The 26,163-nt window shown below is 40.0% G+C and overlaps 2 protein-coding genes across 5 annotated transcripts in view; one reads left to right on the top strand and one right to left on the bottom strand.

Annotated features, from left to right (window-relative positions):
* Nucleotides 1-18,154, bottom strand: part of LOC109444539 (inhibitor of carbonic anhydrase) — a 55,150-nt gene extending 36,996 nt beyond the window's left edge. Inside the window, exons 1-2 of one of the 2 annotated variants that reach the window (XM_074312858.1) lie at nucleotides 18,082-18,154; nucleotides 16,797-16,853 (exon numbers count right to left, since the gene is read on the bottom strand). Coding sequence is in view for 1 of the 2 variants with exons in the window: in XM_074312857.1 (XP_074168958.1) it covers nucleotides 1,118-1,160 (43 nt within the window). In the remaining variant the exon portion in view is untranslated. Of the gene's footprint in view, nucleotides 1-1,117; nucleotides 1,421-16,796; nucleotides 16,854-18,081 lie in introns of those variants that run through there. The other variant, XM_074312857.1, reaches the window with a different exon arrangement.
* Nucleotides 18,155-18,184: 30 nt separating this feature from the next.
* TOPBP1 (DNA topoisomerase II binding protein 1) overlaps nucleotides 18,185-26,163 on the top strand; it is a 50,168-nt gene continuing 42,189 nt past the window's right edge. The window contains exons 1-7 of one of the 3 annotated variants that reach the window (XM_074312855.1): nucleotides 18,185-18,380; nucleotides 19,016-19,106; nucleotides 21,011-21,145; nucleotides 21,754-21,880; nucleotides 22,710-22,853; nucleotides 23,488-23,669; nucleotides 24,847-25,043. In XM_074312855.1, the coding sequence (XP_074168956.1) occupies nucleotides 22,752-22,853; nucleotides 23,488-23,669; nucleotides 24,847-25,043 (481 nt within the window). In that variant the 5' untranslated portion in view covers nucleotides 18,185-18,380; nucleotides 19,016-19,106; nucleotides 21,011-21,145; nucleotides 21,754-21,880; nucleotides 22,710-22,751. Of the gene's footprint in view, nucleotides 18,381-19,015; nucleotides 19,107-21,010; nucleotides 21,146-21,753; nucleotides 21,881-22,709; nucleotides 22,854-23,481; nucleotides 23,670-24,846; nucleotides 25,044-26,163 lie in introns of all 3 variants that reach the window. The other 2 variants (XM_019725913.2, XM_074312856.1) reach the window with 2 other exon arrangements.

The following is a 26,163-nucleotide window of genomic DNA, read 5'->3' as shown; positions in this document are numbered from 1 at the left end:
CAACCACAGCATTCCCAGTCCTTCCTGCCCTCTCCTCCCTCTGCCTGCCCAGGTTACCCCTCCCCCCACGTGAGATACCCTATTCCCAAAATTATTGAAGACAGCCTGAGACTGGCAGACCCAGAGCTGGATGAGCCAGGGCATGTTCTGCACATGCCTGAGCTGACTTTGCACCATTACCTTCCTTACAGTTACCCAGCCAAGAGCCCTGCTCACCCCATAATAGGGGATGGGCCCCCTACATGTGCAGGACTTTTACCAGTGATAGCTCACCCGTGTCTAGGGCTCTGCCACTAGATCAATTCTCATTTCACTTTCATAGCGGCTGTGCGCTTCTCGTGAAAAAGCAATTCCTTCTGAATTAATGAGGTAACCAGCTCAGAGAGCTCAAGGGAGAGCCTAAAGTCACCCAGCACTCAGTGGCAGGTGGATCCCATTCTAGGGTGGTTGTTTTTCCCGTACATTCCTCTACCTTCCTTGTGTGTGGTAGGGATGGTAGTCATGGTATACAGTTCAGAGCAGGAAAGATCCTTCTGGTTAGACACTGGACAAGTCAAGCATACCTGACATTTGCCCTTCTCTCTTAATCCCTCGTAATAATAACCAGTGAGCGGTGGGAAAATTTCTTCTCTCCGCTCCTGTCTCCTTCACTGTTAACTGGATCAACAGCCTCTGGGCCAGGGATCATGAGCTCTTTCTGTAATGGGCTAAGCAAGTAAATATTTTGGGCTTTCAGGGCCACTCAGTCTCTGTGGCAACTATTTAACTCTGCCCTTGAAGCCTGAAAGCAGCTATGGACATCACTTACCTGAGAGCACGTTTGTGTTCCAATAAAACATTATTTATGGACACTGAAACTTGAATTTCATGATTTTCATGTGTCAAAAGTATTGTTCTTTCGATTTTCTTTCAACCATTTAAAGATGTGGAAAGCATTCTCAGCTCATCCAGCTACACAACATCACCGGCGGGCGGAAGGTATTTGGGGCCAACCCGCGCGAGGCTGACACGGGGGCCCCTCAGACCCAGGCGGTGCGTTGTTTCGCTATGGCTGACCCCGCAGGCACTGGGTCCGGTTCCAGGGTGGCCCCAGCCCGGGCTCCCACTGCGTACTCACCCAGGGCCCCCGAGCACAGCAGGGCGCAGATGGTGAGCCTCATTCTCGGCTGCTGACTCGCGATACTGGACGAGTGACACCGACCGGATCCCCTGCGCCGCAAGCCTCAGCCTGCTGTACCTGCCCGCAAGGGGGTGGCTCCGCCTCCTGTGAAGGGTTTGCCCTCCCCCGCTGGTCGCCCTCTCCACACCTGCCACCACGCCTCTGGGTAGCTCACCAGCAACTCGGCTCCCCACTCTCCGGCCGCCCCAAGGCTGACTCCTCTGCTCAGCGCATTGAGCTGCGGGGCTGGAGCTCTGATCGAGGGCGAGGGGTCCGCACCCCAGAGGTACAACCGACCATAGCACCCCGGAGCCCCCTGAACTGATCGCGGTACTCCACAGAGAGAAACTGAGGCCCGGGCCGAGGGCGATCCGCCCGGGTCCCAGGTTAGTTACCGGAAGGCATCTTTCCTGGCCTCAGGACCTTCATCCAGCCAAGCAGTTCTTACATGTTTTGAGCACAGCCTCCTCGGGACGGGGACATTCCACAGGGTGAAACTGTGGACCCGTCCCCCAGGAAAGCATGTGCACACATAATACACAACGTTTTGTACACAATTTTCAGGGATTCTCAGATTCTTCCTCTGAAACTGTCTCTGTTTCCCATTCCTGTTCCCTATCGGAAGTCACCTTTCCGTCCCCCGACTCCCTCCCCACCCCAAGTGACCTGGTCCCCTCTGATCCTCTGCTGAACGTTGGAATAAGTCGAGACCCTGACCCTGGACAGGGCTGCTTCTACTAGTCCCCCTAAAACCCACTTCAGGGACCTCTTGGTGAGTGAATCACCAAGGAGGGGACCCAGTCATCCTTTCTTTTGGGGTGATGTTCAGCACGGGTTGCTGGTCCAGGGACTGCTTGCATTTCTGACCAGAAATATGCTATTTCCAGCTCATGAGCAAGTGGGCTGTTAGCAGGGACCCTGACAGCCTCTCTGCTCAGCACCCATCCTGTGTAACTGAGGCTGCTATACCTTTCTTCGTGGGCTCCCTAGGGCGGCACCTTAGAAGCTAATCAGATGTGAGAGGTCCCCTCCTAATTCTACCCTGCCCTAGTCACCAGGCACGTAGAGAGGGACAATGTACACTTCTGGAATTGAAAACTAACTCAGTTGGCAGGAGGTGGTGTGAAGGAGAGGAATGGTGACAATCTCCCATTGGATTGTGCAAGGATGGCTGTCTGTGAGATGCCAGAGGAAGAGGAACAGCTGTTTACTTCGTGTGTGTGTGTGTGTGTGTGTGTGTGTGTGTTGCAGAAAGGGAGAGCCCAGGTTTGTGTATCATAGGCTCATGTCCTTGACCTTGTGATTTCTGTGATTTACAATCTCTTCTGACTTCCTTGGGACTATCTCTGGACTCAGTGGAGGGCAGCGTTAGTCTCTGCCAGAGGGAAGAACTTTTCATATCTTGGTTGGGGCTGAAACAAAGAACATTTACTTAGCAAAGATTTCACTACTTGCACACACAAAGAGGGTGCAGAATAAAGAGTTATGATGGGTGAAAATAATAAGACAGACTTTTTAAATTCAATTATGATATATTCTTACATTCTTAAGGCCCAATTCTGAGGATGCTTTATTAGATAAGTCTCGGTCTGTGGTTTGAATTCTTATGTTGGCACTCCCCAAACTAACTGAATAGAAAGTGTATTTAAAATGTATTCAGGGCGAAAGACTTGAACTAATACTTTACACAAGAGGGCATCTAAATGGCCAATAAGCGTACAGAAAGATGCTTAACCTAATCAGTCATCAAACTCAAAATTACAGTGTGAAACCTCCAACACTCCCACCAAAACAGCAAAAATGTGGAGCAGCCAAACTCTTAGACTCTTAAGGTGGGAGTTGAACCACTTTGGAAAACTGTTGGGCGGTTAACATTGAACATATGTTTATTTTATGACCAGGCAGTTACTTTTCTGGGGAAATACCCTGAAGAGATGCATACCTGCATGCACTAAAAGACATGTACTAGAATGTTTATAGCAGCACTCACTATTCGTAAGATCTCAAATTACTGTCAACAGGAAAGATAAATAAAGTGTGCTACATACACAATATGGAATAATATGCAACACTGAGAACACATGAAGGGCAACTGTGTACAACAACATACACAAATCTTACAAATCTAACCTTGATTGAAAGAAGCCAGACACGAAATTGTGTATATATTGTGTGATTCTATCTCTACAAAGTTCAAAAATTAGCAGAATTAGTCTATGTTGTTAGAAGTCAAGATAACGGATATCTTTGAGGAGAAGATAGGAAGAGACTTGAAAGAGGGCACCAGGGGGCCATCCCAGCTCTGTGAACATTGTTTCTTGATATGGATGCTGGTTATATGGATATGTTCACTTGGTGACAATTCATCAAACTGTGTACTAGTATATGCGAAGTTTTATGTATGTTCATTGTGCTTCCATAAACAATTCTTAAAACTTTAAATTCTGAAGACTTGCTCAGACAGAGCTCACAGACTTCAGGACTGGGCTGCGGGCTGCAGGGGCGAGTAGAAGCAGCCCTGTCCGGGTTCAGGGTTTCACCTTATCCCAGCCTTCAGCAGAGGATCAGAGGGGACCGGGTCACTTGTCGGGGGACGGGGTGGAAAGATGACTTCCGAGAGGGAACAGGAGTGGGCAACAGAGACAGTTTCAGAGGAAGAATCTGAGGATCCCTGAAAATTGTGTACAAAACGTTGTGTATTATGTGTGCACATGCTTTCCTGGGGGACGGGTCCACAGTTTCACCCTGTGGAATGTTCCCCAGTCCCGAGGAGCCTGTGCTCAAAACATGTAAGAACTGCTTGGCTGGATGAAGGTCCTGAGGCCAGGAAACTTGCGTTCTGGTAACTAACCTGAGACATTATTTTAACCAGTGAACTTCATAAGCTCCAGAATATGGACTGGCAAGCAGGAACACACCCATTTAACCAGTGCTCAGAAAGAGAATATTGCCAGGATCCCACAGGCCCCTCATCCCTTTTATAGTCATCAATAATCAAAAGTAATAATTATTCTGACCTCTAACACCATACATGAGTTTCACTTGTTTTTATACTTGATGTAAATATAAACAGTTTTCTGTCTAGCTTCTTTGTCTAAACATAATAGTTGTGAGAGTGAAGTGTACTATTTCATGTATCGGAAGTAGTTCATTCTCATTGCAGTGTGGTATTGCAATGATGAATATATCAATGACTATTCAGGGACAATTGGTATTTTTTTCCCCTAATTTAAGGCTATTATGAAGTAATACTGCTGTGAAAATTCTTGTACATGTCTATTGGTGAACATGTGTAGGCATTTCTGTTGTTAAATTCACAAGGGTACAATTGCTGGATCACAGGGGATGCCTGTGCTCGGCTTTAGTAATATTACTGCTGCCAGTTTCTAAAGTGGTTGTATAATTTCCACTCTTCTCCCATGCCCAACAGCATATGAAAGTTAGAGTTGCCCTACATCCTCATCAATACTTGGTTTGGGCTTGCTTTTAAATTCTAGATATTCTGGAGCTTATGTGAAGGTCTCCGTAGTTTTAATAATTTCCCTGATAACTAATAAAGTTGAACACTTTTTCATATATTTATTGGTAATTTAAATATCTTCTTTTATGATATGCCCATTGTTTCTACTGGATTGCTTATTTTTTGCTGAGTTGTAGGGGTTCTTTATATAATCTAGATATGAGAACTTTGGTGGACATATGTATTTCAAATATCTTTTCCAATTTTGTGGCGTGCCTTTTCCTGTTAAGGGTATCTCTTGGTAAACAGAAATATTAAATACGTCTGAGTCCAATTTCAACATTTTCCTTTATGTTTAGCACTTTTTCTCAACTGTTTAAGAAATCTTTGCATGTCCTAAATTCATGAAAATATTCTCTTATGTTTCCTTCCAAAAGCTTGATAGTTTTATCTCTCACATTTAGATCTATAATCCACCAGGAATTGATATTTTTTTAGACAAAGACAGATTTATTTTCCGTTCATGTAAAAGAAGTGGAGGAATTTTTTTTGCCCCAAACATTTACTCAGTAGGTCTCTTGGAATTTAACAGATGCTTTCTAAACTCTCTAATTTGTGTATAACTACAGTTATAAGCTGAATGACTTGGTGAGCTAGCATAATGTCACAGAAGACAAACCTGAGACATACGGACTAAATTTTTTTTGGAATTGGTGTTTGTGAATGGTGTGACACAGGAACCTGTATTTTTTCTTCCATATATATGACCAATTGACCTAGCACAATTTACTGGAAAGATAATTCTTTCCTCACTGTACTTTAGTAAAATCTTTGTCAAAAATCAGTTAACTATATATGTGTTTCTGAACTCTCTCTTCTGTTCTACTGATTTGTACATTAATCCTTCCACTTGTATCTCACTGTCTCAATTTCTGTAGTTTTATAAGTTGTGATATCTTATAGTGTAAGTCCTCCAGTTTGTTGTACTTCAAGATGAATTTGGATTTGTTTGTTTTGGCTTTGAAGTTCCATGTAAATTTTAGAATTGACATGTCAATTTCCAGGAAGAACAGCTGCAGAGATTTGATTGGAACTATACAGAAATGTAGATCGATTTGAAGAGATTTGACATCTTGACAATACTAAGATTTGCAATTCATGAATATGGCCTATTCCTCCATTATTTAGGTCTTCTTTACTAGGTCTTCTCTTGATATTTTGTAGTGTTCAGTTTAGAGGACTTGCACATCCTTACTAGATTTGTTCCCAGACATCAACTGATTTGGGTGCTATTATAAATGGTTTCATGATTTTAATTCATTTTCAATTTGTTTGTTGCTGGTGTATGAAAAAACAATTGGTTTTTGTGTAACTGACCTTGAATCCAGTGACCTTGGTAAATTATCTTATGAAATATAATTATTTCTTTTGGATTTTCTGCATATATCCTTATGTTTTTTGTGAATATCTGTTTTGTTTCTTTTCCCATCCTTATAATTTTATTTCTTTTTCTTGATTTATTGCACTGACTAGAACTTCCAATGCATTACTGTATAGAAGTGGTGATAAAGTTTTAAGTAATTCACCATTAGGTAAAATGTTTGCTGCTTGTTATCACGCAGCAGCCTACCTGTCTGTCCCTCGTACCTACCCCTAAAGAAAGGAGTCTGTGAGATGGGTCCTTTCAGGGACTTTGCTTCACCTTTGTGCTTATACCTTATGTCTCCCTGTTTGGCCCGGGAGGATGGCTGGTCAGCCAATGACAAGTAAGATTCCCCACGTGGGGGACAACTCAAGCCAGGCACAGTCGAGTGGGGACCAGCAGGAGAACCCACGGGGTTGACAGAGGTGGGATAGACCTCCACCTTCCCCCAGTTAAGGAGAGCTTCTGCCTTTGTGGCTGCATTCCTTCCCACAACCTGCTTGGGAAGAGATTCAGTGGTGTAATAACATCAGTTCTCCATCTATCCATTTCAGTAAGTTTAAGCATAAAGGTTTTGTCTCTTGGGGAGGTACATCCTGAAATTGAAGGTTCAGCTACTTGCAGAAGGTACATCCTGAAATTGATGGTTCAGCTGCTTGCAGGCAAGGGTAATTAGTTCAAATCAGTTTCTTAGTATAATGTGTGAAATTCAGAGACCTTGGAGAAAACCATGTTACTTTCTTGTGTGTGCACCAATAAAAGCCACAAGGTGGCCCGATTAGGGGCTCTCAGTCCTTTGAGGCTGTGAGACCCTTGGCCCGTTTCATAACTCTTGATTTCTGTTCCTTACTTTCTTAACCCTTCGACACCCCTTCTCGTCTGCTCACTGCCTATGTTGCACTAGACGCAAAAGCTGATATTTTGTTTGAGATATTATTTACCAAATTATCGAAGCTCCCTTCCTTTCTAGATTGTCTTTTTTTAAAAATCATGAATGGTCTTTTAAATTTTACCAAGTATTTTTCTGTACTTATTGAGATAATCATGATTTCTCCTCCTTATGTTAATATGGTGAACTACTCTAATTGATTTTTAAATGTTAAACCATTTAAACCATTTCTGAAATAAGCCCCACTCAGCTGTTATGTATAATGCTTTTTATATATTGAACTTAGATTTCTAATATTTTGTTAGGATTTTTTGCATCTGTTTTTCATGACAGAAACTACATATATATACTATACAAAAATAATATTGCTGTATTTATTATACTTATTTATATACGTACATACATATATAATGTATAATACATAAATAACATTCATTTATATACTGTTATATACATAAAATACATAAACATATGTTTATGTGCATATATATCCATATTTGAAAATTGTATTGTTCATTTCTATCTTCAATTTTTTTAAATGTACCATAGTTGACATACAATATTATTTTAGTTTCTGGTGTACAACATAGTGACTCAATATTTTTACACTGATTTCCTTGACCTTATTTTCCTATTTTCCTCAAGAGAGGTGTGTTAAAAGTTCCCCATTTTGATTGTGGATTTGTCTATTTCCACTTTTAATTCTGCCAGTTTTTGCTTTATATAATTTTAAAACTGTGTTTTTGAGCACATACATATTTGGGATTGTGATACCTTACTGGTGGGTTATTTCCTTCATCATTATGATCATTACAAATACCTCTTTTTATCTCTAGTAATATTTCTTGCCTTAAAGTCATCGGTATATTGGTATAGTTACACCAGTTTTCTTTTGACTAAGTATGCACAGTATATTTTTTAATCCTTTTGTGTTAAGTGTTTTTGTGTCCTTATATTTAAAGTGTCTTTTATAAGCAGTGTATATTTTAAAAATCCCATCTAACAATCTTACACTTTTAATTAGCATTTATAGTTTCTTGACATTTAATGTAATTACTGGTATATTTGGGTAGTATCTACCCCTTTATTATTTGTTTCCTATTTGCCTAACCTACTTTGTTCCCTATCATCTCTTTTCTTGCTATCTTTTAGATTAATCAATGTTTTAATTAATCCATCCTTTTCTCTCTATTCAGTTGTTACATATCCTTTTCCTATTTTTTACTGAGTACCCAATAGATTACAACACATACCCCTGACTTACAGTGTAAGGAATATTATCACTTCTACAACTTCCTTGCTAATGCTAGGGACTGTATAACATTTTAACTTCATTTACTCGTTTTTGTTGTATTATTGTTATGCACTTTTAATTATATTTATAGTTTAGAATGTCACAAAATACTATTTGTTAATATTTATTTATATTTAACCACATATTTACTCTTTTCATTGCTCTTGGGATCATTTTTATTCTGTCTAAAGAAGTCTTTTCTCTTAGTGCAAATCTTCTGGCAAAGGATTTTCTCAGGTATTTAAATGTTTTTAACTAACAGTTTTGTAGGATTTTTTTCCCCACTGAGTATAATATTCCACTCTTATTTTTTTCTACAACTTTAATAATGTCACTTAATTTTTCTTTTATTCATAATTTTTGTTGAGAAGTTAACTGAAGTCAACTGTTGTTCCTCTGAAAGTAATGTGTTGTTTTCCTCTGGCTACTTTTAAAATATTCTCCTTAAATTCTTTTTATTTATTTATTTTTATTTTATTTTATTGGGGAATATTGAGGAACTGTGTGTTTCTCCACAGCCATCAGCTCCAAGTCGTTGTCCTTCAATCTAGTTGTGGAGGGCGCAGCTCAGCTCCAAGTCCACTCACCATTTTCAATCTTCAGTTGCAGGGGCGCAGTTCACCATCCCATGTGGGAATTGAACCAGCAACCTTGTTGAGAGCTCGCGCTGTCTAACCAACTGAGCCATCTAGCTGCCCCTCCGGCAGCTCAGTGGCAGCTCGTTTTCAATGTAGTTGTGGAGCACCTCACTGGCCCATGTGGGAATCGAACTGGCAAGTCCGTTGTTCAGAGCTTACGCTCTAACCAACTGAGCCATCTGGCCGCCCTCTCCTTAAATTCTTTATCTTCTTTGGTTTGACCATGGTGTGCCTAGTGTGATGTTACCCTAGCTGTGAATATATGGGTGAATGTGTGGGCTGTTTTTCACCACTTGGAAAATTCTCAACCTTTGTGTGGTTAAATATTCCTCTTGTCTATTGTCTGTTGACTCTATTTCTGGGATTATAATTGTATTATATAGTAATCTTTTAAAGATACACATGTATCGTGGTTTTTTTCAGTATTTCTATTTTTTCTCTCTGTGCCTGTCTTCCAGTTTACTAATCCTCTCTTCTGTGCATCTGTTACACTGTTAAATCCATTTATAGAGAAATCAACATCAATTATTGCCTTTTTCATGTAAATTCACATTTTAAGATTCTTTTTTGGAATAACTATTTACAAGGTTATTTCTGAGTTGCAAAAATTATTTTTTCACGGTTTTGTAATTACTGTATTCCCTCATTTAATCTTGGCTGCCACAATCAGACAGACAGAAAGCCCAAGGGCACTTTTTCTTGCATCTGTAGGGGAATTATTACCTTTTTCTTTTTAGAATTTCCATTTGATTTCTTCTTGATAGATTCCAATTCTCCAATGAACTTCTCCATCTTTTCCACTATTTTCACCATCTTTTCCTCTATTTCATCACATTTTGTTCTATTTTCTTGGCCATATTAATCATAGCTTTTAAAGGGTCCTTCTCTGTCTGCTCAATGCAGTATCTGGATTCTTGTGGATTTATTTATAGTGTGTATTTTTATATTAGTTTTTGGACACATATTTCACTTGGAATGCCTTTTAATTTTTACTTGAACAAGTAATTGGACATAACATATAAAATTTTAGAGGCTCCAGATGATATACCATTATTTCCAAAGTGTGTTCACCCTTTGATTCTGCTAAAAAGATAGAATGGGGACTGATCACTTTGATTCAACTGGGGGGGTCAAGCTATGTCAAGGCTAGGTTGCAGTTTTGATAAGCTTCCATGGCTCCCAACTGAAAGCCTGCTGTGGTACACAGAATAATGCCCACGCCTCCCCCACAAAGATGTTCATGTCCTAAACCCACAAACTGTGAATGCTGTTATGTGGCAAGGAGGTTTAAGATTGCAGATGGAATTAAAGTTGCTAATCAGGTGACTTTTATCCTGGATTATCTGGGTGGGCCAATGAAATCACAAGGGCCTTTAAAATGTGTAAGCGGGAGTTAGTGTCTGAGTGATGCAATGTAAGAAAGACTGCCATTGCTGGATTTGAAGATGGAAGGGAGTAGCGCCATTAGCCAAGAAATGTGAGCATCTCTACAGCTGGAAAGGGTAAGAACATGGATTATCCTGTAAAGCCTTCAGAAATGAGCCCAGCCCTGATAACACCTTCAATTTTGCCCAGTGAGACCCTTTCAGACTTCTGACCTATCGAACTGTGAGATAATAAACTGTGTTATTTTAAGCCACTAAGTTTGTGGTAATTGTTACAGCAGCCATAGGAAACGAATACACCTGGTATGCTCATTGAGAGCTCTTTCCGGTAAAGAATGTTTTTGCCTCATTCCATGGAGCTTCAAACTATGCCAAATATCTTAAGGGAAAAACTGGTCATTTGTCAGGCGTAGTTCTCTGCACCTCCCTTCTCATTGGGATCTTGCCTCCACTTCTGTTTTTCCAGCCCTGAGACTGCCATAAGTTCTGCTAGCAGTGGCCCTCTGTCGGGCAAAGCCTCCTGTCTTGTGCCCAGAAGTGGCAAATTCCTCCAGAAAAATGTGGTTGCAGAATGTCGTCTCACCTCTGTTACCCTCCCTTTTCCAGAAATTTTGCAACTCTAGTCTCTAATGCTCTTAAATAAATGTTTTCTGGTGCTTTATCCACATCTTCTCGATGCACTCAACAAGCGTGCAATTCCTGCACAGGTTATGTCATGAGAGAGCACAGGTGAGGACTATATTTTTTATCTTTATTTTTTTAAGATTCTATTATTTCTTAATGAATGAATTTTATAGGTTATTGTGCTCGTTTATAACTGCTCTAGCTCTCATTTCATTTATTTATACCTTTGAAAGGAAATAGGGTCTCTGGGGGCAGAGGCCACATTTCACTTGTTCAGCATGCTAATTCTAGATTGGAAAATAGGATCTGGTATAATATAGGGCTCAAAAAATATCAAATAAATGAAAAAATGCACATAAATGATTTGTCTCAAAAGTGGGTTGAGCAATCTTCTCTATAGGTCTGTGGACAAAAACCAGCAACGGTCAAGAGGTGAACATTCCTCCTAAGGTTAATGATCTACCTAAAGCTAACACAGCTCAAACCCAAAAGGGCCAATGTGCTCTCTGACCTCAGAATGGAGCAAACTCTGACAGCTTCCTGTGTACAAGGACAAAGTTATATTGCAAAGGAAGGACATCCAAAGTGCTAAAGCCATCTGTTGCTTTGGCACAACCTCTCACAATAGCAGAGCAGAAGGTTAAAGATTGTATTGTCAGAAACAATTTAAAGACTTCATGGCAAGAACTGCCTTTGGAAAAGTAGGAATTTGTAAATTTATCATTAACTGTGTACCAGGCACTAAGCTAAGTGCTTTTCAAATATTAATTTGCAGTAACACCATGAAGTAGATGCTACTACCATGTTTCCCCAAAAATAAGACCTAGCCGGACCATCAGCTCTAATGCAACTTTTGGAGCAAAAATTAATATAAGACCCGGTCTTATTTTACTATAATGTAAGACCGGGTCTTATATTAATTTTTGCTCCAAAAGACTCACGCATTAGAGCTGATGGTCCGGCTAGGTCTTATTTTCAGGGAAACACGGTCTCATCTCCATTTGGTATAGGAAGAAAGTGAAACACACAGTTTAAGTAACTTGCTCAAGGTCAGACAACTAGTATATGTCAGAGCCAGCATTCAACCTAGGTAGCCTGCTCCCACAGTCCATGCTTTCCCCATGTGGTCTCTGGCATTTGTCTCTGGAGCAGTTTCACTCTTCCTTTTTCTAAGGACCTTTGTGGAAATAAAGACAAGTGTTTTTTTTTGTTGTTGTTGTTGTTGTTCTTAACAGGGCTTTATTGGGGAACAGTGTGTACTTCCAGGACCTTTTTCCAAGTCAAGTTATTGTCCATTTCAATCTTAGTTGTGGAGGGTGCCATTCAGCTTCAAGTTGTTGTCCTTTCAATCTTAGTTGTGGAGGGCGCAGCTCAGCTCCAGGTCCAGTTGCCGTTGCTAGTTGCAGGGGGCGCAGACCACCATCCCCTGTGGGAGTCAAGTCGAACCGGCAACCTTGTGGTTGAGAGGACACACTCTAACCAACTGAGCCATCCGGAAGCTTAGCGGCAGCTCAGCTCAAGGTGCTGTGTTCAATCTCAGTTGCAGGGGGCACTGCCCACCATCCCTTGCGGGAGTCGAGGAGTTGAACTGCCTTGTGGTTGAGAGCCCACTGGCCCATGTGGGAATCGAACCAGCAGCCTCCGGAGTTAGGAGCACAGAGCTCCAACCGCCTGAGCCACCGGGCCAGCCCAATAAATATGTTTTAAAGTGGCAACACATTTGTTTAAACCTTACTAAATTCAGAATTGATTAGATTGGTACTAGTTGCCATAAAAAATGAAGTTCCAAATCTCAATGGTTTAACATAACACAAGCTCACCTCTGGCAGCAGTGGTGATAATTTGTTGGAGAGACAGGGATGGGGAGTTCACTTTCATAACTCTAGTCAGTCATTCAGAGATCCAGGCTGAGAGGCTCTGCCATTTTCAGTATGTGGCTTCCAAGATTGCCCTACGTGTTGACATCCAGAATATGGAAGACTGTGGAAGGTAGTACAAGAGGTTTTCATCGACCAGGCCTGGAAGTAATAAGCATCACTTCTACCTATATCACATGACCCCATCTAGATGCGAAGAGGCTGGCAACCGGAAACACTTGCTGGCAATCGGAAAACTTGGCAACTTCTTCCCAGCAACAACACACACTATGTAAAGGGGGCACATGTCTTGGATCTTCTGTCTTAGTTTGAGTTTTCCCAGAAAACAGACTTTACACAAGACTTTTCAAGTATTTTATTTAGTAAGTAAAGAAACACAGATAAGATACAGGGGAAGTGAGACAGGGAAAAGAAGGCATCTAAGCGAGGTACTAAAAAGTCAGTTACCACTGTGGAGAACGGAGATTAATTCCACTGAGAAAACTCTGAAAGCCAGGGCAGAATATTCCATCCAAGGGGCATGCAAACAAGAGTTTTGTACACCAATTTTTGTTAGTCATTGTTTGAGAGTTTTGTCCATAGGTCATAACCTCTCACCCTCTGGCCTACTGTGCAGGTGGCAAAGCAGACTCCTGGTGTCAGAGAATGCCTTCATGTAAAGAAACACGGATGCTGGTAGGTTGGCAGGTAGAAGTTTCCCAATGTGCTTAAGAGTGGCATGGTTGAGGGGATATGTGTGGGATACTAAAGTTCTGCTACATTGTCTCTACCAGAATCCACCTTACAGTCCAGTGACATATGGACTGAAAACACAAGGTGCTGCCCACCCCCCAACTGCACAGCTGATATACATTGGTGGAGCAGGGACAATAACTACAATAAAACCCTCTTTCAGAAAGGGGAATGAAGACCCATAGCTGTTGCTGATCAGCGTCAACTCTAAAGTCCTGCTGGACAGGCAATGACTGGGTGGTTGGTTCCTCTGCTTGATTAGATTCAGTTTCACTCTGAAAGTAGCTCCTTTGCTCATTGCTCTCCAAGGTCCCTGGCACCTCCCTCTGGGAGGGTCTTCCCTTTCCATCTTTCTCTCTAGCCACATCTGCACGGCATTGAAGAGTTCATGCTTCTTTGGGGCTGTAGGACTTTTTACCCACTTCCTACTATGCAACCTTGAAGATTGTATCAAAGTTCGAATACTCCAGGTTTCTAGCTTTCTTCACAAAGCTATTATCTCAAAACTTTAATAACCTGCATATCTATTTGCTTCCATTCAGTTTCATGTGGTAGTTGTCAACCTCACATATATAAGGTCAAGGGTGAGGCCTGACTGATTAGACTGGTGAAGACACGAGACACTTTTAGATTATTACTTCCATAGAGAGCAAAACAGAATAAGCCAAAGGTGCCAGCTCCCCAGTTCCGTTTTACGCACCAAAAAGGATGACACTGAAAGGAAAGGGGCTGCAATGTGTGTTGTGGGAAACCCCATCTCTGAGGAGCCAAATGTAGATAGCAGCTAAGTGGTTTTATATTCTGCAGCTCTATTCTGAGGGAGTGGGGCAGAGAACCCCCTACCTCATCAGAATCTGGGAGGCAATGAGAAAGTGATCACAACCTCCTGGGGAGGCAGGAAGGTGAGTGAGAGGTGCTCTCCTAGCTAGCTGTTCCTTAGAGGCTTCCCATCCTGTCACGTTCCAGCAGGATCACAAGGTGTTTGGCCAGGGGCTCAGATATACTGCCATCCCAACCTCTGCCTATATGGATCTATGCAAAGTTGCCAGGAAGACATGGTAGAGTTGTTTCCCTACAGTACCGCGTTTCCCCCAAAATAAGACTGGGTCTTATATTAATTTTTGCTCCAAGACACATTAGGGCTTATGTTCAGGAGTTGTCATCCTGAAAAATCATGCTAGTGCTTATTTTCCAATTAGGTCTTATTTTCGGGGGAATACAGTAGTAGCCATACTCACATTGTCTCTAGAACTAATTTTCAAGCCTGATTGTGATCCTGGGCACAATACCTCTCTCTCAATTGATGGTGTTTACCCAGCTTGGGTGGAAGGACCATACTATTTAACTAGGTCTCTTCCACATGGATGAGTGGTAATGGACGTGTGCTGCTCAAAACGTCTCTTAGGTTTACCTCTTGTTTGTAGCACCTAGACGCACTCAGCTTTTCCAAACTTGCAAAACCTCACATTTTTGGATTTATAAATTCTCTTTTATGTTTTCTTGCAAACAAGCCAATTCTTCCATGAGCTTGTTGTCTCTTTCTTATAATATCTGCTAAATGCAGCCAGTACCAACCAACAAATGCTGCTAACATTCAATTTTACCTCCTTCCCTGCCCCTCAGCAGACTCTGTAGGTCTATGTTTTACCTTCCAGGTTACTGAAGACAACAGTCTATACAAATATTTTGCCACTGCAAAACCTATTTCTGCAGCAATAAAGATAATTTACTCACCTCATTTTAAAATCATAATCCCTTTATTTATACATATTTATTCATTTATAGTACTAGAAAATATAAAACTCTCAAAAAATCTATTTTTAAAATTTTGAGAAATCTTATCTATGTAGCAAAATATAACAAGAAATAGTCATATTCGCACCACCCATATTTTAAAAGTAACTATCTTGTCATATTTGTTTTCTGTGTTTTTTCATTCTAAAAAGGATAAATATAAATTTCCCTTTAATCTTACTCTAAGCAGGGTCTGGAGTGTCTGGTTCTAGGTGACAAAAGTGCCAAAGAAATAGGGAGGTGACCCTGAAAGCCAGGAAAGTGAGGGGAAAGTTAATCCAAACTCCACCTTCTGAGGCAGCTGCCTGAGGGCATATCACAGCTATTCCCCATTTTCACCATCTTAATAACCACAACCCATATAACCCCTTTCACCCTTTCCTAAAAAATCTTTGTTCAAACAAACTTTAATGTGCATCACAATCACCTGGAGGGCTTTTGAAAACACAGAATGCTGGGACCCATCCCCAGAGTTTTGGACTCTGCAGGCCTCAGGTCAGGCCCAAGAATTTTTATTTCCAACAAATCCTCGGTGGCGCTGATGCAGCTGGTCCAGGCAGTACATCAGATAGAGAACTACCACTCTAGTTACTGCCCAAGATTAGGTCCCTCAGGGACAGATATAGAATAGACCCTGTCTGCCTGTGTGGAGACACAGATGGGAGAACTTGTCACCTGGTCTCCTGTTCTAAAGATGAGGTCGACTCCCCTGCTACCCTGTTTCCCTGAAAATAAGACCAGCTGGACAATCAGCTCTAATGTATCTTTTGGAGCAAAAAGAAAGTGAGCAAAAAGAAAAATTAATACAAGACCCGGTATTATATTATATTACATTATACTATACTATATTATATTATAAAGACCTAGTCGTATAGTAAAATAAGACCAGGTCTTATATTAATTTTTGCTCCAAAAGACGCATTAGAGCTGATTGGCCGGCTAGGTCTTATTTTCGGGGAAACAGTGCTATAATACACCTGGCCAAAGGGTTGATATCATTTTTCCTCATCTTCATTAGTGACATCTGTGACTCTCCTTCCATCGAGAGGCCTCCACCCAGCCCCAGAAATGTCAGGAATGGGCTCCTGTCCTGATGCTGACCTTCGTGCAGAGATGGGCAGGCAGCATGTGACAAGGAGAAATGTGGTTGATCAGGAAGGCCACGGGGTTTCCAGTCACACTGCCTCTTCTCAAGCCTAGGTGCAGCCACTTCCCAGCTATGTGGCCCTGGTCAAGTTACACAGTCCCTGAGCCTTATTTTCCCCATTTACATAACTCAGGACAATGATGCCCACATACTACAGGATTGATGGGAAAAGTAAACAGGAATAGTGTAAGTAGGAATGAAAAGTACCCTATAAATAGTAATTATTACTATAGTTTCAAAACAGATTTGCTTAACAATTAACTGTGACATCTTTTTTTTTTTTAACAAATCCAGTAACTTTTGTTTATTTTTAAACAAAACAACAATGGGCTGGGCCTTTACCTTTGAGCCCAGTGTTACTGTTACTGACTCACCTTCTTTGGGTATAGTCACACATTTAGACTCAAGCAGCTCATTGCCATCTTTAGGTGCTAAGAAGAAAAGAAAACAATGGAAGTATATGGCATTAAATTGTCACATTACTCAGTCCAAAATCATGAGCTTCTCATCTCAAGAGTCAAGCATAAAATAAGAAACACTACCGAAGCAGTCTGTCATTGGTAATGAATAAGCCAAGATTCTATAGTCCCATTTTACCTCCTCTTCCCTGAATCTTTGCCATTTGAACATTAGTTTCCATCCCAGAATCTCTCCTACACTCAGGGAGTTAGAAAATGATATGCTCATTGAGGGCCCAAGAGTGGGGGAAGACCACTGAAGAGCTCAGCAAAGACCCCTTTGCACTAGGTGTATAATTCGAGTCATCCTGCCATTTTTCTCCCCTTCAGCCTTCTTGGCTGAAAGTGGTAGGCAGTAATCACACTCTTGCTATATTGGAGGAGAAAGAACCCAGTCCGTGGAGCCTGTGGACATTAAGAATGTCCAAACCTGTAGAGAATTTTTGTAAAAACTTGTCTGAGTCAAACAGTTACACCTGGAAGCAAGATCTCAACAGACTGAGATAGATTCTTTGAGAATAAATTCGCAATTTTTTTCATGCCTTTGAGATTAAGAAGTAAGGAAGATTACAGGAAGGTGGCAGAAAGCAAGGCAAGTCGGGATCGGATTACAGCATAATTAAGATTCACTTTAGAAAGTCTGATGGAGGGCATTTCAAAGGTGTTGTTAACCTTGATGCACAAAAACAATGGACAGGGCTGCCTTAAGGCAAAGACAAGCCTTTTACTAAAGTTATATGCCTGAGGCGTGACTACCCCTCATGACCTGCCCAGTTATGAATTTCTGATCGGATCACCCTGTGAGGTTACTTTCCATAGAACTCCATTTTCGTCCACAAGTCAAAGACTTGTCTAACATCTTAATTCCATCACTTACAGTCTGACCTTGGACACATCCCTGAATGTCTCTAAGCCTCAGCTTCTCCGTGCCTACAATGGAGATACTACTACTTGCCTCACAGGGTTGTCTTGGATGATAATAAACGGTTTCTCTCTCACTGCCTGGCCTACAGCAGGTATAAAATATTTCTTGAGAAAACTCTCTTTGCCCCAACTTTATTTTTCCAAATGTTAGGACCTGCTCTGAGGTACTCCTGGCCTGCGGCCCCAGCCCCTGCGCCGAGGGCGCTCGGCCAACTCCCAGGGTCGCCCAGGCCCGCCCCTCAAAGCCCCGAGCCCAGGTCACCCGGCCCCAGCTTACCGCAAACCCCACAGCCCACCGAGCGAAGCGCGGCTCTGCCACCCACCACCGCTTTCGACGATTCCACCTTCCTGCCGCAGCTGCGCACAACGTCACTTCCGCCAGAAGAGGCGAGTTCGTCTGCGCGGTTGGCGCGAAAGTCGGTTCCAGGCCTCGCAATTTCCGGGTTTTGCGTGTTTCGGGCCGGGGGTGCCGCGGGTTCGGCGGGTGTGCGCCGGGCTGGCGCCCGACCCCCGCCGCTGTCCTGCCAGCCGCGCGGCCCCCCACTCACCGTCCCCAAACCCCCACGCTCCACCGAGGTGAGTGAGGCGCGGACAGAGGACCTTGCTTCTTTCCCACCCCAGCTGGGGGTCGCGACGCTTCCCCTGGCCTTCGGGGCCCTCGTTTCCTGCCCTTGTAACCGGCGGGTGGGACTTAAACTCCAAGGAGGACGTGGGGGCGACTGGGCCAGGAGCCAGGCCTTTCCCAGGAGCTAGGGAGCAAGAGCGCCCTGCCTGTTGGGGGCATGACCTTGCTACCTGCCATATGTGTTTATATTTAAAGTTCGTTTAATGAGGGGTGAACAAACCTCGCGGGCTATGGGTACCCGCAGGGACAAATTCATTCTGACTATCCTTAAGACAAGTGCAATTGAATGTTCATTGGCTGGGGGGACTTAGACAACCCCTCACCCCCATAGCAAGGGTCCTCAAATGTATTCAGTTTAGGGGCATTAATATCGTTCTCTGGTTTGCAAGGATTGGTGTTGTCATATTTCTCCCTGACTTTGCCCACATTCCAGCGTTTCTTACAAAGGAGATGGTTGAATTCATGGACGAGGCCAAAATGTCTATCCTTAGGCATCCTTGTCTGCACAGAAAAATAGGTACTTTAAGCATTTAACTTCATATGTAATGTGTTTCTGTTCTTGTTAATGGTTCCTTTATTTTGACAGTTTAAAAATGTCCAAAAATGACAAAGAACCGTTTTTTGTGAAGTTTTTAAAGTCTTCAGACAATTCCGAATGTTTTCTCAAAGCTCTTGAGGTAAGAACAGTTGAAAACCTCTTGTTTAATCCTGTGAATTCATTTTCTTGATTTTAGTGATTTTGATATATTGAGCTTTTATGCCTTGGTAATAATTATTTTCATAATAATGTAGTTTTACTCTACATTAATATAGATATGTCATTATGTATCAAATCTATTGTGACATTTCTATTGAAAGTGGCAGACCTGCTGTTTTTGGAAGTTAAGTTGCTTTCTTTTGTCTACTAACCAGAGCAGACCTTTGTGTGTTGAAAAATTTTCAGTCAGCCATGTACTGGTTATACTTCATTTTTTGGGGGGGTTAATTGTTAAAAATATGTTTCATATGTACAGTGTAATACGGGAGAATGCAGGGGTAAGGTGGAGACTTGCTGCTTACAGCTCCCAGCAGCAGCAGCATGGCTTGAGAGTTTGTTCTGAACGCAGAGCCTTGAGCCCCAACTCATGCTTACCAATGAGAATCTGCATTTTAACAAGCTCCTCAGAGTGATCCCTGTGTACATGAAAGCTTAAGATGCTCTGTTGTAGCAGGTTTTTCTTTAAAGTTCACTCATTCAGCAAAGAATTATTGAGTGTCCATGGTCTGATAAGCACGGTTGTAGTACGTGGGATACATCAATGATCAGAGCAGGCAAAGATGCCGACTTTCTCAGAGTTTACATTCTATTCTAGCAGGAGGAAACAGACAATCAGACATGATAAATGAGTAAACTATATAGTATTCCAGTGTACTAAGAAGTGCTTTGGGAACAGAAAAGAACAAAAACAGGTTAAGGGGTTTGGAGGATGTTTGTTGGGGAGGAAGAGAAGGAAAGGTTATAATTTTAAATAGCGTGTGATCAGGATAGGTTTTATGGATACTTGAGTATACTTGAAGGAGGTGAGATAGTTAGTTCTTTGGATATCTGAGGAAGATTTCAGCAAATAGACAGAGGCCCCTTGGAAAGTGCTTAGAGTGTCTGTCCAACATTAGTGTGACCGTAGTGTAGTGAGCAAGGGATGGGGGACGATTAAGGGATGCTGCAGAGCGTAAGACTGTAGGGTCATGTCGGGCCTTGTGGGCCATCCTAAGGACTTTGGCTTTTAGTTTCAGTGAGGTAGAGATTCACTGTGGGGTTTGAATCAGAAGAGTAATGTAATCTGATTTAATTGTTTTAAAAGGATCATTCTAAGTGTCTAACATAAGGACATCACATTTTGTTCAGAAAATATTTGAGTGCTTACTGGGTGCCAGGATGTGGTGGCAAACAAGATCATGAAACTTTCTTGTAAGGGATCGAGACAAATCTACATATATGTACATAATACCCATATTATTTTTCTTCATGACATAGACTGGAGGAATAGGGAAAGGGTATTTTAGAAAGTATGATCAGAAAAGGCATCTCTGAGGAGGTCACATTTGAACAGGTCTGATTGAAATGAGGGATCAAGTCAGGTGAGGACCTGGGAGAAGAGTATTCCAGGCAGTGGGAACAAGAGCAAAGCCTCTAAATGATGTCATGCTTTGCTTGTTCCAGTCCTAACAAGAAAGTAGGAGTAGCTAGAGATAAGCAAGAGGAGAGAGAAGTAAAAGGTAAAGGTGAGGAAACAGGCAGAGGGGCCAGACTCTCTGGTCTTGTAGGCCATCATAAGAAATGTGGATTTTATTCTGAGTGTGCTGGGAAGCCATTGGAGGTTTTGAGCAGAGGGTGGCATGACCTGATTTATTTTGTTAAAAAGATTGTTAGGTGTGGAGAACAGATTTAGGGCAGAGGAGAGAGAAGGTCTAAGTGAGAGGTGATGGTATTTCCAATAGAAAAAAAGGTTGGATTTGAGATAGATATTGAAGATAGACTTCATAGGACTTAAATACAGGTGACTAATTTTAGGTGTAATCTTACTTCATTTTTTTCTTTCAGTCAATAAAAGAGTTCCAATCAGAAGAATATCTTCAGATTATTACAGAAGAAGAAGCATTGAAGATAAAGGAGAATGATAGATCACTTTATATCTGCGACCCTTTTAGGGGTGCTGTCTTTGATCACCTCAAAAAGGTTTGCTAACTTTTAGTACGTTCCTTCAGTAGTCTTTTTTGGTTTGTTGTTGCTTCGGTGGATGTAAGTTCTTTACTGATCATGAAGTATGCAAATTATGAATACAGAGGAATCCTTTGGTTTTGGGAAACCAGAATATTTTTAAAGGCTAATTATGTTATATTAGACTTTTTTTTTATGTAGTTTCTATGTTTCAGGGATTTAACTTAGTATAAGTGAACGCCATATTAATGAAGCATTTTAGTGATGGAGTTCTGTACTTAAACTCAGAGAGATTGCGAGATAGATATTTCAGGGAGAAATAATAAAAAGTAGGAAAAGACCTCAGCATAGTGTTTGGTTACTTACTGTCTTTCCTACGTGCTCTTGGACACAGAATATTTTTATTTTTTATTAAATTTATTGGGGTGACAATTGTTAGTAAAATTACATAGATTTCAGGTGTACAATTCTGTATTACATCATCTATAAATCCTATTGTGGACACAGAATTTTAATGCCTGTGCCTTGTGTAGGGTCTGAAAAATTAGATGCTAAAAGGAAGCATTTGGAGATGAATATTGTATACATACCAGTGAGCCATTCTATTTCTTTTTTGTTGATTTTAGAGTCTACTGACTCATTACTTTTTTTTGGTATCTGGAGAAGAGAAGCACTGAAATGAAAATAAGCTGGCTGTAATTCCATCCGGATTACAAAGAATTGATTCTTGTTTGAAGAAGGAAACATAGAAGAGTAGGTAGATGAAGTATCTGTACAATTTATGGAAGGTGTGCCCACTTTTGCCAAAAGCATTGTTGGTCTTACTCTCCTTTTGGAAATATTACTGCTTGTCAGATAGAATTGATAGCATCAAAACTCAGTTTTCTTATGGCTGACCAAGAAGATAGCAATAATCATTTACCTTGTAGATATTTAAGTCAGTCATGCCATGGTGACTTTGACAACTGTAGGGTTTTTAGTCTGGCTTGAATGTTGAATGTGCTGGTGTTGAGCAAGACTTCGCTTTTCTTAACTCAGTTATCAATGAAAATGAAAGGTGATTTTTTGAGTAACTTGCAATATCATAGGCGAAGTCTTTGTGGCTCTTCCTTGGAAAGACTGAGTTGCAAAGTATTTAAAACACAAATGTAGAAACTGCCTAGGATTATATGTTTTTTTATGTGACATAAGAGGTATTTTAGAGAGGAGTTTAGGCTTACATTTTCAGTCTACTTCATTGGCTGGGTGTGTCATTTGAAAAATATATGTGGATATTTCCTAATTATTTTAGCATAAGAGTATTACTCATGCCCCATTATTAAGATTGTTTCAAAGATTAAAATTTTGATGGTAATTTTGAGTGAGTGTAGCTCTTAGAGTTTATTTTGATAGCCTGCATTGTTTTGATTTATTTGTGTTTGTGTATCTAATGTGTTAGTGTGTCTATTTTTTCCTTGTAACAATTTGGTGATTTTTCTACAGTGGTCATCAACTTCTATAAAGAATTGGTAAATATTACAAAATATAATTTTATAAGACTGGAGGTCTTTTCCTACTTACTGAACTTTTTCTTTTTTTATAGCTTGGCTGCAGAATTGTTGGTCCTCAAGTAGTTATATTTTGCATGCAACACCAGAGATGTGTCCCAAGAGCTGAACATCCAGTTTATAATATGGTTATGTCTGATATAACTGTATCTTGTACAAGCCTGGAAAAAGACAAAAGGGTAGGTGTTGGGTGTTGAAGTGTTGAGGAATATCGTGATTATCTGTATTTCCACACTTAATTTTTCACTGTGTAGAATATACTTTACAAATATACAGTATACAAAGTCAATATACAACAGTGTGTATCTTTTTTATTTTTTAATAAATTGAATATAATGGAATCTGTTTTATTGAAAACTGGCTAATTGAAGTTTTTGTTTTGATTTAAAAGGAAACTCACTTTTTCTTCATATAGTCAATGAGTTTGTGTTTGAATCACTTAGTTTCCACCATAGACAGTTAATATATTGAAAAAGGATTCTAACAGATATATAATATATAGTTCTGTGTTATACATGTAATTTACATATTTAAAAAATACTCGTATACAGAGGCAAGATAGTTTATAACTTCATGGCATTTAAAGAGAAACATGGGAGAATACTGTGTAAAGGTAATTATTTTAAAATTTATTTATAATTCATATTTATCTTACTTGCAAAAAGTAATTTGGTTAATTATTTAACTTTATAATGGTGAGAAATCTTTGTGTATTCAGGATAACAACAAAAGATATTTATGGGATAGTGTATAAAAATAGAAGAAAGATTGCTTACATTATTATTAATAATGTATTTTCTTTGGGAGCTATAGGAAGAAGTTCATAAGTGTGTGCAAATGATGGGTGGACGCGTGTACAGAGACCTTAATATATCAGTAACTCATCTTATTGCCGGAGAAGTTGGCAGCAAAAAGTATTTAGTTGCCGCAAACCTAAACAAACCTATTTTGCTTCCTTCTTGGGTAAAAACACTTTGGCAGAAGTCACAAGAGAGGTAAGAAAGACATTTAGATACTGTCTAGATTTGAAAAACGATACAGTCAGTCATTTTGGCTCATTGTGGGTTTTAATGTGGGTGTCTGTGGTATCCTCTTGGGATCTGTTATTCAGGGACAAAAATAGGATCATTGCTTTTCACTCCATTGAAACAAAAAAGCAGAATCTAGAAGCTGTTATTATCAGGGTAGAAGTTGATAGGTGGAATGGGCTATGGGTTTAGCGTTAGCTACAAGGTTAATGCTTCGATAATAAAATTGTTTTCAGCAGTGAATGTTTGTAAAATGGTTGAGAAAAATGAATTTGGCAGCTGTAATTCTCATGTTGGTTTACCCTTCAGTACTGTTCTCCATATGTTAAGATGGAGAAAAAATTAGCCATTTTGGCAGTAGTAGTCCCTCCCAAAGTGGGTATATGTAAGACTGAATATAAACATATAAACTATTAACTAGAATGTGATCATTCAATAAATGTTAATCGAGCCCATTTTATATGTCTGACCTGAGCTAGGTAGTAGGTATACGTAGTGAGCCAAACAGCACGGCATCTCTTCTCTCGTGGAGCTTAGAGCCTATTTCAAGGCACAGAGTTGAGTTTCCCCTAAAATTTGATTAACAACCCTAAGTCCAGGTACCACTGTTTGAATTAAATTGGCATTTTTCCAGTCTTACTTCAACGCCATCTAGCACATCCTACACATGTCTCCTCATTGACACCCTCACTGCCAGCCCCTGTCATCAGCACATCTGCGTAGCATGGCTACCGAATGATGATTTTATTGTTGGTATTCTGCCCCAAATCATTGCTTGTTTATATAGGATAACAGAAGGATTAAAAAGTCCATTTTGCTAGTAGGCAACCAAAGAACCTTTGAGTTTTTAAGTGGAGAGTGAGACTTAAAATTTTGGAAAATACACTACTTTGACCAGCATGGACTTAAAATAAATGAAATATTTTCCCCTAAAACAGTTTTGAGAGACTATCTGAAACATTACTTTTTACTAGAGACATGGTACTGAGCTAGATCAGCAATTAGTGTAATTCTGTGTGTCTGTCGGTTCCCCTTTTCTTGAAAACAATGAAAATCCTAAAAAATGAGAGAAGCATTAGTGATGTTTTTATACTCTGGTATATTTAATATGTTTTTTTTCCTTTTTATCATGTGTTTTCCCCAGAAAAATAGCTAGATATACCGATGTAAACATGGAAGATTTCAAGTGTCCTATTTTTCTTGGTTGCGTAATCTGTGTGACTGGCTTGTGTGGCTTAGACAGGAAGACAGTTCAGCAGCTCACAGTGAAGCATGGAGGTGAATACATGGGACAATTGAAAATGAATGAATGTACACACCTCATTGTGCAAGAACCAAAAGGTAAAACTGTACTTCCCAAATGGACAAATGCAAAATTTTCTCTCGTGTTTAACATGTTACGATCTTTACAGAATAGCTTTTGCTTCTGATGTGTCATTAATCTAGTATGATACTCTTTGTCCTAAAATCGTACAAAGATTGTTTGGTTCAGTCTGGGAAAATTGCATGGCTAGTGTTTATCCAGGTCATTGAATAAATATATTTTAAAAATTCGTTTTCAGTGTTTTACTTAAGTGTAGCAGATCTTTTGATTTTTTTTGCAAAAAAAAAAAGTCCTCTACTCAGTTACCAAATTCTTAAAGAGATAAGAAATTTGAATGAATAACAAGAAAGTGAAAAATGTCGTGAAATTATATTTCTTTCTAGTGACGCATTTTAAAGGCTTGGTACAGTTTTTAATTTCATGCATTAGCTTTACTGAATGAACTACAAGTTTTAACTTGAAGATACACTTTGCAGAACATGAGGCAATTAAAAGAAGAAAAATACATTACCAGTAAGAATTCCTTAAAATTGCTTATTAATGTTGGTGTTCTGTAACCTTCATATCTATTAAGGAGAATATTTTTTTACTAGTACCCTTGAAATATATACAAATTGATGAGAAAAGAATTTTGTTGGTGTTTTTATTACGTCATAGCTATGCTGTGTACTCAGCTATCAAGATAAGAAAATTAGAAAAAAATACTGTTAATTGGTAATTGTCCTTAAGTCAGAATTTTGGGTATGACCAATTATGATAATATGATTGTGAGTAGAGTTGATAACTGCTATTGAGTAGAGTTGATAACTGCTATTGATTTTTATGAATCTGAGGGCAATTTATCTCTTCGAGCTCAAGAATGTAAAAAAAAAAAAACTTGTTACTGTTTATTATATGTTTCTCTATGATACTATTTCAAAATATATTGTGTTAAAATATTTTTAAGGCAGTAAAAGAATATATGTTTTAATGTAATTTATTTGTCTATTTGCATATCTATCCTGGACTTCAAGTAGAATCCAGTTGACACAGGAGTAGTCTATTGAAAGGTGGTATTTTTTATATTGTGAACATTTATAATTTTCACAGTTGTTTTATGCAGTCTTATTAAAACCATGTAATTCTGTGAGTTATTCC

This window comes from Rhinolophus sinicus, linkage group LG10 (genome assembly GCF_036562045.2).
Source record: "Rhinolophus sinicus isolate RSC01 linkage group LG10, ASM3656204v1, whole genome shotgun sequence".
Classification (NCBI taxonomy): domain Eukaryota; kingdom Metazoa; phylum Chordata; class Mammalia; order Chiroptera; family Rhinolophidae; genus Rhinolophus; species Rhinolophus sinicus.
Note: the sequence above shows the minus strand (reverse complement) of the source record. Positions and strands in the feature narration are given on the sequence as shown.